General features: G+C 34.0%; 1 protein-coding gene across 6 annotated transcripts in view; it reads left to right on the forward strand.

The window, feature by feature from the left end:
• LOC138710797 (hemicentin-1-like) overlaps positions 1 to 13,662 on the forward strand; it is a 191,328-nt gene that overhangs the window by 145,960 nt on the left and 31,706 nt on the right. For all 6 annotated transcript variants that reach the window (XM_069841918.1, XM_069841919.1, XM_069841921.1 and 3 more), the window contains 7 exons: positions 3,011 to 3,188; positions 4,416 to 4,510; positions 5,630 to 5,780; positions 8,859 to 8,980; positions 11,694 to 11,840; positions 12,025 to 12,156; positions 13,526 to 13,644. In XM_069841918.1, coding sequence (XP_069698019.1) covers positions 3,011 to 3,188; positions 4,416 to 4,510; positions 5,630 to 5,780; positions 8,859 to 8,980; positions 11,694 to 11,840; positions 12,025 to 12,156; positions 13,526 to 13,644 — 944 coding nt within the window. The remainder of the gene's footprint in view (positions 1 to 3,010; positions 3,189 to 4,415; positions 4,511 to 5,629; positions 5,781 to 8,858; positions 8,981 to 11,693; positions 11,841 to 12,024; positions 12,157 to 13,525; positions 13,645 to 13,662) is intronic.

Genomic DNA, 13,662 nt, shown 5'->3' on the forward strand with positions numbered 1-13,662 from the left:
TCCAGGAAAAATTGCAACATCGCAGTCAATACAGTAGCATTTATCAATGCACGGAAACACCCCTTCTCTACAGCAGTGAGGGCGTGTATCTATTCAATGTTAACATCAGATCTTTCTCATAAGGTGGCTGCCTGCGGTAGTCAGATCTTAGATTGAAGCATGTGACTGGGAACAACAGTGCTAAACGTCCATTATTTAAAGAGATTTAGTAATAATTGAAGTATGAAAAATACTTGTAAACCGTAAATTCGACAGAAACATTATGCAAAATTAATTATAATGTAAAGATGTTTATAAAACGTGCATTTGTAAATGTGTTTAAAAAGATAATGGGTTTAAAATGTATCATGTAAAAATTAATTATTTCTATAAAATCTAAGCACAAAGAAACAAAAAAGTATAGAATTTGCCCGTTCATAATCTTCTTCTTCTCCTTCTTCTTCTTCTTCTTCTTCTTCTTCTTCTTCTTCTTCTTCTTCTTCTTCCTTCACGCGTTAGACATTATTGTCTGTAGCAATCCACATATCTTGTTCATGCCACTGTTTTTTGGGTCCGTTCATAATATGCTTAGGAATTGTCCCTAAAAGAGCTCTCAATGAACCTTCCATCCTGTATGTACACAATTATTTACACTTTTCATTGCAAATTCAGCCTATGATTTTACCATTTCTAGCCAGATGACTGCACATGTAGGTACTACAGTAAACTTGTCCTTTCTTAAAGGATTGTTGTTACCGGTAGTTGTAATCCTCCTTGTTTCTTAAACAATTACCGATCGCTACTTGTAAATCTCCTATTATTCTAAAGAAATTCATCCAGCAAAACCTTAAAAGTTCAGATGAAAAAGGACCTAATATACCGTATTTAGAATTTCATTATAAACCAATTATATATTTTAACATTCATATCACTTTCCGCTGAAACTGATCAGGAAGAGGAAAAGGAATTGGATAGGTCACTGGTTGAGAATAAACTGCCTTCTGAAGGATGCACTGTAAAGAATGGTGAACGGGAGAAGAGTTCAGTGCAGAAGAAATCAGATGATAGACGACATTAAGATGTGTGGATCATATGCGGAGACTAAGATGAAGGCACAAAATAGGAAAGACTGAAGAATGCTGGGTTTGCAGTGAAAGATCTGCCCTTGGACAGAACTATGTATAACAAATATCACTTTCAAATTAATATGATTCTCATAAGTAGAAAAATAATATTACAAAACATAAAAATATAGGAATAGCTGTTGCATGTGAATTTTTTTTATGACTTAATGACATTCAGTACACCTAGGAGTGTAACGAATGCCTTTTGTGAGTAAAACAGAAAACTGAAGCTTATCATCTTGTTTGAATGCATATTAAATTATATTCTTTAAACAGCAGTTTAAGAAAAGTAAAAATAGTGTAGTACAAGGTGTGATCATTAAATTCCGAGACCAGTCCCATAAATGGAAATAAAATTACTTGATTTAAATTTTGCTGCCACCCCCCCTCAAAGTGGTCTCCTTGGACAGCTATACACTAATCCCAACGTGTCTGCCATTTTTGGAACGCCTCCTGGAAGACGCGTTCTTGAAGCCTGTTGAGCATCAAGAACCTTCTGCGATTTGCATTGGATCTCCTCCACTGTGCCAAAACGGTGACCCTTTAGCTTCGATTTCATCTTTTGAGACAAAAAAAAGTCGCAGGGGGCCAAATCTGGTAAATACGGGGCTGAGGAACAACGACCATCTTGTTATGGGTGCAAAACTGGTGTGTTGCGAGAGCTCTGTGAGCTGGCACATTGTCGTGCATCCATTTGTTATCTGTCCAGAGTTGTGGTCGTTCATGTTCAAAATGGACGTGAGGATCATTATGCACAATTTGTCGAATTTTTTCGGCAGTGTTGCACATATGTGATCGACCTGACCTCTCAACGTCCTCCAGCGATGTTTTGCCATTTCTGAAATGCGAATGCCACTCAAAATACCTCGTCTGACTCACTGCTTCATGTCCGTAGACTTGATTCAAAATTCCATGGGTTGCCGATTTCCAGAAGAATCTGATGTTGGCTCTCTGCTCCAGTTTCGAATCCATCGTGATTTTGCAAATGCGTGGTTGCAAGTGCTAACTAAACAATGTGTAACATAGGTCTCAAAGAAGATAGAGCTTTGAAATACTGTGTCGCATCTCTTCAAGGTCGTCTAGTGTCACTGCTGCACGCGTGTGTTAATCACGTGATCCCTTCGCCCATAGCAGACACAGTCTCGGAATTAAATGATCACACCCCATATCATTCGCAACATGACAGAAGAACTGAATTGTTTCAAAATGAATAAAATGTATAGGCCTAGTGAAAAATATGTCATCTTCGTTACACTCGATTTTATATTTTGTAAAGGAAAGGAGCATATCAAATTGTTTAAAGAATCATGAGCAAAATATTAATATTCTTTCATAATGTGTATTCAGAGTTTTTGCATTATATTCTAGGAATTTTTTTCAAGGTTTTGCCTAACATCAGCAAAAGATTAATTATTCGTTTCAACCTTATTACATTGTAACAATGAAAATTACATTGTAGTAGATCACTGGCGTAACTCAGGCAGTAGTGCATTCTTCTACTGAGCCGAGTCTGTTTTTAGGGGATGCGTTTGAATTCCAATTGGGTTGATTACCTGATTGAGTGTTTTTCGAGATTTTCCCTAATTATAAGGCGAATACCAGGTAATTCCATGATGAATCTTCGACCTCATCTCGCTGTCATAAATTGCATCAATGCTAGATAACTTCGCAGTTGATATAGCGTTGTTAAATAAGCGAGTAAAAATGTTTAATAATCATGTTTAAAGAATGTCGACTAAAAAATCTCCTCCTTTTGGATGGTGTGATGGAGGAAGAGAGAGAGAATTAATTACATATGAAGCCATTTTCTCTGCTGAGTAACAGATATATTGTATAGTAGTATTGTATAATATTTTTCTGTGAAGTAATGACATGTTTTCTTATGTAGTGGACATTTTGTTTTGCAGTTCCACCACATATAGCACCAGGAACGGATACTGTAAATGCCATTGACGGCCAGATTGTTACATTGAAATGTGAGGTTGAAGCAATCCCTGATCCTGTTATTACATGGTACAAAGATGAAGCACCCTTATATTCTTATGGTGATGAAGTCATGTATCTTGATAATAATGCTACAATCCGGTGAGTAATCAATAAAAGCGTACAGTATTTAATATCTCACGTTTTATATGGAATCGGTGAAAAACGATTTTCAGAAAATCTTTTATCAACATTTATTAATGTAGGATTTCTTTTCTACAAAGTTCTGGGATAATTTAAGCAGGGGCGTATTTTGCGGGCTACCAGGGCTACCGGCCCAATTGTAATTTCAATGACGAAGTCATCAAAGTATTTTCGTCCCAATCAAGACGTCTGGAATTCGCATATAAATAGGTAAGGAATTTTATTATAGGGATTTTAAAATATGTTTTGCGTAATAATAGGGTCAGCGGTAGCCCAGACCCTTAAACCAGTATACGCCACTGAATTTAAGGCAGTAATATGATAACATTAAGTACCAGTACCTACTATTTTTGTCAAGACATCAAATATATATTACCTTTCTATAAATCGATACCATAATAAATATTCGTTACAGTTTATTTTCAACACATGGCTATACACGAGTAGATTCTTTTATTCTAATTCTTTTATATATGCAGTACCGGTATAACACTAGTTTTACTGCAATACTTGTTTTAAAATTGTGCACTTGTATGTTATGTATGTATAATATTTTTTTCGTAATAGAATAATATAGGATAATATGTTATTGTTTACCAATGCTGAGTTCTTGGCAATGAAGTCATTAACTCTTTTCCACTCCAATATAAGAAAGTGATGTAGCAAAAAATATGTTTTAATGTAGGCACCACATTTTTATGTTATGGCAGTTATATCACCTACACGAAACCCCCAAACTGTTTGGAAGACCACACTTGCCATTGGTTAGTGGGTCCATATGACCTAGCTGGGAGTGTCAGACAACTCCACCAACCATATCCCCTCTTTACCACTTAAGGGAAGCTTATGCCTGCCATGGCAGATTAGCATGCTGGAATGGCATTTCCTCCATATTTGATGGAACAGTCGTACCACTGTGACTCGATCCCCAGAGCCTTGTTTGTTAAAAACAGGTTGCAACACGGGAAGGTGAGGATGAAATTTTAATAGGAGAGATTATGGAATATACTTCACATTTCTTTGCAACTGATAGGGCAATATGTAAGAGTTCATGAATATTAAATATCATGAATATCATGGTACAATCATAACTATGAAATTAAATTAGGTGTATGTAGACCCACGTACACGACAAAAGTAACACTCAATTAACATTATGGTTTATAAATGAAATTATATTTGCAGATTTGTTGCACATTTTGGCAGTTCCGGACAATACAGATGTGAAGCTGTGAATGATGCTGGATCTGACAGATTTGATATGTCATTGGTCGTGTTTGGTAAGATGATTAATAATAATAATAATAATAATAATAATAATAATAATAATGTTTGTGATCGTAGCCACCTGCGTGGCTCAGTCAGTTAAGGCACTTGCCTGACGGTCTGAAGTTGCGCTCGGGCGCGGGTTCAATCCCCGCTTGGGCTGATTACCTGGTTGGGTTTTTTTCCGAGGTTTTCCCCAACCATAAGGTGAATGCCAGGTAATCTATGGCGAATCCTCGACCTCATCTCGCCAAATATCATTTCGCTACCACCAATCTCATCGACGCTAAATAACCTCGTAGTTGGTACGGCGTCGTTAAATAACCAATTTAAAAAAAAATTGTGATCATGATCATAAAAAGAAATACCGGTAACTTGTATTTCACATAAATATATAAGAAATCTATTTTGTCAAACAAATATCTACATTTATTTCTACAATATTCTAAAATCATAAGCCTATATTGGGCGTGCAATAGGGAGACACAATGCTGTAAGCTGGAAGGTCGCGAGTTCGATTCTCAATGGAGTCATAGATATTCATTGATCTAATCCTTCCTGCCGCACTATACCCCTGGGGTTTACTCAGCCTTTAACATAAATGAGTATCAGGGCTACTGATATTTTCTTGGGGGTAAAGGCGGAAGGCATGCAGGACTGACATCCCTACTGCCATTAATGCAGATTGTCTGTCCAGGTGGGAGTCTTAACCTTCTGTCACTCTGTGGGCCTTCATGGCCTGTAAGAACGATGACTTTTTGCTTTTACTCTAAGTCTGTATACTAGTATTGATATTAGTGTCGTGCATTATAGGCGCTATGTTCGGTTCAAATGTCGAGTATGGCTCAACTTCAATATTCGCCAATGTTCACTCTGCAGGAGGCAGTCTGTCCTTATATTCCAACCTATTATAAAAATATCCGCTGTCCTTCATTCCCACTCCTTCATGTTTTAACGCTTATGAATTTTAGCACAGGTCTTTCAATTAGTTTTCATATGAAAAAGACGAAATTTGTAATGTCTTGATTACCTCCCTCCCTCCCTCATGTTCGAATATTGCAGAACACTAATAAATTGATAAAATACCATATTATTACTTCCTAAATAGTTCATAAGAATAATCTTTATTTCAGTGCCACCAAGCATATATCCAGCAGAAGATGAAATTCACATAGTAAATGCGACTCAGTCAGTCTCGTTAAATTGTTTTGGCTCTGGTTATCCTCAGCCCGAAATTAATTGGCAGAGAAATGGCATGGACATCGTTAATGACACAAACGTAAGGTAAGTTCTATAGAATTATTACGCGATAAACGCGAGAAATTATCTTTACAACTCGAGAATTAGTAAAAGAATTGAAACTTTCTGAAACTAAATACTTACTAGATTATCTCATTATACGAAGTATAATTTGTTATAATAATGCAAGAACTTTATATCAACGTTTTGATAAAAACACACATTTTCAACATTTTTATAACATCAGAAAGTTCTTTTCCTTATTATATTTTATCATATCAGTAAGTTAAACGTGCCATTAAAGCATGTAAATTATGAAATTCTAATTCTGACATTAATCAGATAATATGCATTATGTTTGTGTGTTACCAGTAAGGTTTATTTTGGATACAGGATTGCGAATTCATATTAGATATAGACCAAAGACGTTGTAGTTATATATCTAGACACACAATTGGCGCTGGTGTCGTGTACAAATTTGAAACCTCTCGCTCAGGTTCGCGCGACGCCATGTTTGGGGAGCACGAATGATTGTTTCTATAAAGCATTCGGAGTTTAGAAAATACCATTGAATATATAGGCGTTTTCTTAGTGGATTTCCTCCTTCACTGTAATATAACTAAACTTATTTACGTATTTTCTAACGTATAATATAAAATAACAGAAGTAAATCTAAATATTGTAACTAAGCATTGTTTTAAATATAAACGCCTTATATTGCTCATAAATAGACTTATTAGTTTATTTCTATTTCCTATGACCGAATACATGGAATATTTTTACTTGTGTTATTTTATATACGTTAGAAAATACGTAAATAATTTATTTAAATTATATTACAAAGAGAGGGTTGTCCGCTAAAAATGTCTATATACACAATGGTATTTTCCAAACATCTAACGCAATGTAATAATAATCCTCAGTGTTTTGAGAATCAGAGGCGATATGACTCTTCTACTGCAGACATTGATTGCAATTCCCTCATTCTTACATCATTCTCAATGACACAATATTGTCAAAATGTGATTGTATTCTTTGCTGGCTTAGTTGTTAAATCATTAAGAAAAATATGTTGTAATAAATCTAAAGACTCAATTTATGGTATGTAGCCTACCAGCAGTAAACAAAATCTCTTTTATTTTTTTAACGAAAGAATAATGGGAGTTTTGTCATACCATCATCTGAGATGATAGAAATAAGCAGCTTAAGTGAAAGAGCGATTATACAGATGTTGACAGTTCAATGGCATATTACCATCCACTCTTACATTGTGTGAAAACAATGTGCTCTAGAAGTAGAACACTTGTACAATCTTTCTACACTTACAGGAACATATTTTAGAAAATGGATCCCAGATTCCTCCCGAGAATCATATTTTAAACTTGTTAAACTGACCATAAAAGTACATAAAGTTCTACTGACGTAGCTCAGTGGACTAAGGATTGTCGGTCCGGAGTCGCGCTCGGTCGCGGGTTCGATTCCCGCTAATTTCCTGGTTGGGTTTTTCTTATATCCCCAAGCGTAAGGTGAATGTCAGGTAATCTATGGCGGATCCTGGGCCTCGTCTCGCCAAATATCATCTCTCTATCATCAATACCATCGATGCTAAATAATCTAGTAGTTGATACAGCGTCATTAAATAACCAAATAAAAGAAAGTACTACATAAAGAGCAGATGTTAGCACACAGCTTAAGGTTACCAGTACAACACGACTTTACATAAACATGTTGTAAGACAATATTTAACGGAGTCAATAATAATAATAATAATAATAATAATAATAATAATTAATAATAATAATAATGAATCAATAGGCAAGATGTTCTGTACACTAGGCCTGAGTTCTATTATATGACTAATTGACTAATTCATGCATGTGACGTTTATTTCATACTACAGCTGTGAAAATAAGCTATTGCACTGTAGGCCTACTTATATTTCTAACTAAAACATTAGGTACGTGTTTCTATTTTACAGGTGTAGGCCTATATTATGTGATATGGAAGTGAATAAATAATAATTGTTCATTTCTCGTCCATATCAAAGCAAACCTGTTTACAATATAGGCCTAATGTAACGTCTTACACAGGCAGTGTTTTGTTAATAATAGTTAATACTAATAATTTTCTTTTCATCTGAACTATTACTACAATATGCATTTGTATTTCTGTTCGCTCTATATGTTGTCAAATAACTATACAACATCTTTAGTTACGGTATCAAATTGTTACAGTTTTCTTTCGTTTCATGTCAAACTAACGGTAACTAAGCTTGATTATGTTTTTAAAGTGGTCGCTTTAAATGTTAATAAGATTTTTTTTTTCATTTATCCATTCAGATTGATTTATAAGAGACACCAAACATATACATTAAACATTCAACATTGTATAGTACAGCTGTCTGCTAGCCGGTTCTTCTCCCAAAGCATGGCGGTGGACGCAAGCTTCAATTTGTCCCTACTCTAAACTTCTGCGCAGCCTCGGCTGTAGGGGCTCGATGTAGACATTGATTTCCCTAAACATTTTGCTCTCGAACTGTTGAACTGTTATACAAGAGATAAAAAGCTCATAAAAATGATAAAGCTTACAAATAAATGATGGAACAACGTTTCTATTTGATCCTATTTAAAGATGCTTTTGAATAAGCTGTTACAGTTATTTAATATTAGTGGGATGATAGCATGGTTTTGAGAACTGAATAATGATACAAGAAGACTGGCAGATTAAATCAAGTTATGCCCGCATATATTTTTTCCATCATAAATAAAATAATAAGCCTATCTGCGACATACTTAGCTTTTATAAGAAGCAATTCTCTAGAATGTAATATGAATTTTAGGATAAATGCTTTCTTCTTATATGTTCTTCTTCCTACTTCCATTCATTTTCAGTATTTATTCTCATTATGAATATGATTGTATTAATATTATTTTGAGGTGTGTTTCTTTCAAATAATGTCTCTCTTAACTAAATAGGCCTTCTTTTCGTTTTTTTCTGTAATCAATTTATCATGTTTGTAGATCATTCAGTTTTAGTCCATACCGGTATGCCTATATTGTGAATCTGACTCCATGCTATTGTAAAAATGATAATAGTAATAATATTTATCTTAAAATATTGCAGTGTAAGTGAAGATGGAATTTTGAACATTATAGACATTCAACCAAACCAGGCAGGAGTATATGTGTGTGATGCAGAGAATGAAGCTGGAATTATACAAAAAATTTTCTATCTCGTCGTACATGGCAAGTAAATATTTTTTTACTAAATTTTAACATTTTTATATATGGATATGTCTCGTCCTCCTTCTTTTATTTCTTTTTCTTCTTCCATTTGAACTTTGAAGATACTATTACATAAAACTTGTGTAATATTTCACATCATTTTATTTTTATGTTAAAAGAATATTGGTTAAGAAATGATATTTTCGTACATTATGCTCCTGCACGCATGCATGCGCCCTTACACATACACATACACATCACAACGGGTGTTCTATTGACAATTAACACGTCTGTGATTGGCTATGAATCATTAATGATGTTGGTAAGTAGTCAGATTCCAGTAAGGAAAAGAATCATGGAACTGCCCAGTTGCAAGTATAATCTAATTTAATTACAAACTAAACTTAAACTATAATTTATTGCAAGTACTGCTAGAAATGTCTGTCATCTTGTTAATATATTATTCCCCCTTTATGGGAGGAAATGGACAGGGACTGGGACTATCTTCGCATGCAGGCTGCTTGAGTGGGCCCATTGTACTACCCGGGATTGAATAGTATGCATGCCCTAAGCCCCCTGCACTACAGATCCCCCAACGTGATGCCTCTGAACTCCTATACAGCTTACATGATCCCTTTATCTTTCCACGTAGGCCTCACCACAGTCCCTCAACTCCGGTCTCACGAGTTACTATGAGCCCAGTGGAAAGCCTATGGTGCATAACACTACCACCAACAACGAATGACCACATATCCACGGGTTCCAAGTTCGGCCTCTACATGTTTAAAAATAAATTTCTTATCTGAATTATAATTAAAGTATCAGTTTACTCATATTTCTCCAACATTTTGCGTATATAGATGTACACATATGCGTAATTTTAATCCAGGTAATAATAATAATAATAATAATAATAATAATAATAATAATAATAATAATAATAATAATAGTAATAATAGTAATATTTATTTGCCAGAAACCAGTGTACAAGGCCTGGATATGACATCGTCAGGTTAGATAATATATGCACGCACACATACACTCATACATGCACAAACAAATAAACTTAGCACAAATAAATATAGACAAATAAAAGAAATGTACCAGTCTTTAAAAAATGTTAAATTAGTCAATCCGCATTTGGTTGCATGAAAAGTAAAATTACTTCTCATAACTAGTGTTCAGATATCTATGACATATCATATTTTTATACTGGTCTCTTTTTAACAAACTTAACACGTTGCTAGCTTATCTGAACACAATGACATGGTTTTTATTGGTCATATAGTCATATATTTTACCATACTTTAGCATTAAGCCATATTAGACCAAAAATGGTACTGGTACAAAAGAATATTTTTAGTAATATTACAATTTTAACAGTTCCCCAAGTATCATCACATACTTTGTGTCAATAATGGCAAGGGATTTTGTTTGTGTTTGGTTATTTATTTTGGATTTACTTTCCTTAAAAATATTTTGTGGTTAAATATAGTTTGAAGTGCTTGCCATTTAAATTTGAGAAATCAGACAGTGCACCTGAATTTTCTACAGATCTTTGTGAGATGATGGTTTCTTCGAATATTCCTTTACATAAAGTAATTAAAATCCATACTTTCTGGAAGTTCTGAGCAAGTCCACATATTAAGGGAGTTAATATTCATAAAACAATTCTGTGGGCCATGTATGAAACTCACAATCCTTACTTAACATTCTGAGCAAGTCAAAGATTTAATGCACAAAGGTCTGTTGTTTTAAATGTGCCTATAGTATGCTTCCATCTCTATATCTCTACTGAACGTTGTACACAACACACACAATTTGAGCGATAATATATGAAAGGTTTAGCATCACATCAAGTAGTGTATATATATACCGATATAAATTTTAATAGTGAATGAAAAGTTTTCTAAGCAATTTTTTTTTTTTTAATTTAGTTTCTTTTGCGTCATATTCCCAGGTTTATATGACATATTTTGGTATTTTTAGGACATAAGTACATGCATATTTCTAAATTTTTTAGGTCATAGAAATCTGAGTGCAGCACTCCTCGTCATTCTTTTGTAATATGAAATGAACAGGAAAAATAGGAAGAATGCAGGCCTAGCTTATGTAAACGTGATGGATGGATGGATGGATGGATTTTACTTATATCAAAATGAATTATTGATTTAAAATAGTTTTCTTGTGTTTCATGTAATTATCAACTTCATATTTTGATTCTACAGGTGTATCGATTTTAAAAATAAATATAGATAAATAAATAGCAGAGTAAATAAAGAAATAAATATGCATAACAAATATTTTGCTTGTTGCTTTCCCAAGAAGGCACCACTTATGAGGCAACTAGGCCAGGAGATAATGGAATAGAGTGACCAGTTTCTTTCTCCATCCATTGCATACATGGCTGACTACCTGCATATTACAGTACAGTACTCAAACATATCTTGCTTATGTGAAAATATTTAAACCCTTTGAGCATGATTTTTCTGCTGAATGTTTCGTTTCTGCTATTGTACTATATATATATATATATATATATATATATATATATATATATATGTATGTATATGTATATAAAATACCGGTATATAATTAATTCAGGTTATATACGGTACAGTACCGGTACTTCGATACATTTAGGTAGTTTGCAATTCAGACATATGTATACTATTTCACATGACAATTACATAATTGTTTGTCTATCACCTAACATGATTTGTGTTTGCAATAGTGCCACCGAAGATTGAAGTGGATTTTCCTACACAGATAAAACTAATGGATGGAGATGACTACTCTTTGCCTTGCTCAGCTCATGGAATCCCAAGTCCCGAAATCAGCTGGAGGCGAGATGGACAACCCATCATTGGCCAAAACAATGGTAAATTCATATTCTGAACCTTGAATTGCGTCAAGAGTCCTTCACCACAATAACTTATGTTCTTTTTCGTGAATGTAACTCTTGTTTTTAATCTATTATCAACTATTTGTTCGTGAACAAATAAATGCACTAAAGTCGAATATAAGTTAATAAACAAATTAATTATATTTTTACACAATTGCAGAGAATCTAATTGTGCTAGATGATGGCACTCTGGTAATTACTTCAGCAACTTTAAATACAACTGGGATCTACACGTGTGTGGCAGAGAATACGAAAGGGAGTGCCCAGAAACATTTTCTTGTTGAAATTTTGGGTAAGTTCTACGAAATAAATTGGATTAAGAGATTAAGGAAATATGGTTCACATTTTTTTACAGTGAAGTAAAGTTAGATAGGACTACCTAGTACGCACGAGAGACACAGATAAAGGAAGGTATCTTCTTCCACATTTCTCAGTACTTTGCTAATCTCCATGCTACTTGGTGAAAAAAAAAAATACAATGGAAAACTAATGCTCAAACATTAGGTACCAAGTCAGAAATAGAATTAAAATATAGCAGTATGACTTAAATATTATAATAAAAATGAACTGAAATTCTTAGTCGATATATCTTTCGTCAATAAAAGCTTTTGATTTGATACATAATTTATAATAACAATTTAGTTGTAAATGTAAGAAAAACATTTAGAATAATCGGCAGACTCGATTTCGAGATAATCGCTATTTTATTGGGGTATTGCCACAGTCTAGTATATACAGTCACGAAGCTTGAGTTGTTGAGGGTACTAGGAACAATAGACTGTGCCGGTACTATTTCGCATTGTTTGTGATGAGGCAATAGTAGCAATCCTAGTGGTTAGCAGCTATCTATGGATGCATATTCCCTATGTATTGAGCTTAGTGACTGTATATACTAGACTGTGCTATTGCTTCGACAAAAGATTTAGAAAGGCAGAAAGAGAGAGAAGGTCTCGTTACACAGCAAACATGATTATTATCTTGGAGTTACGAGGTTCAGAAGAACTGCTTGCGAATTCTATACATAGATAAAATTCGTCTAATAATTTAGACACTAGAACAATGTGTATCCCAATAGATAGACAATGTCAGAAACCATTTTTTCCACTATTAGCTATACAGAATATGAGCATTTTATATAAAAAATAGTTTGTTACATACCAGTAACATTGATAATTGTAATATTAAAGGAGAATAATATGCAGTTAAATCGTCATTTGATAAATAGTTTTTCTAACCCTTTGAGCCCATCTGCTTTTCAGCTTTGAATGCACTTTTGCCTTTAAACTTATTATGTAAGTTTCCACCATCCTGAACAAGATGATACAAGTTTTTGACTGAATATTGGCTAAAGTAATTAGATATATATTTTATATATTATTTATATTATTTTAATGTACCGAAGTACATTTGATATTTCCATACTCTTTCATCGTATAAAGTAATTAGATTCTACTCTCGTGAGCCAAAAAAATTGTGCCGACTACGAGATAAAAATATACAGTTCCATAATATGTGTCTAGCTGTTTCCTTCTCCTGCCCACATAATCTGTTGTCTGGACTTCCATTCTGTAAATCCATACTATCTAGGTGCTTCTTTGTAGTAAAATCATAGTGAGAATTCATTTTGAGAAGAGTAATAATAACTATTGTTTCTTTGATAGTGCCTCCTTCAATGATGGATCCAGGAAACAGCAGTCTTGAAGTCATCGAAGGAGACTCTGTAGTTATAGCCTGTCCTCCTATGGATGCAATTCCTCCACCACAAATACAGTGGCTGAAGGTAGGAAAATGACAAATA

Source organism: Periplaneta americana, chromosome 12 (assembly GCF_040183065.1).
Source record: "Periplaneta americana isolate PAMFEO1 chromosome 12, P.americana_PAMFEO1_priV1, whole genome shotgun sequence".
NCBI lineage: Eukaryota > Metazoa > Arthropoda > Insecta > Blattodea > Blattidae > Periplaneta > Periplaneta americana.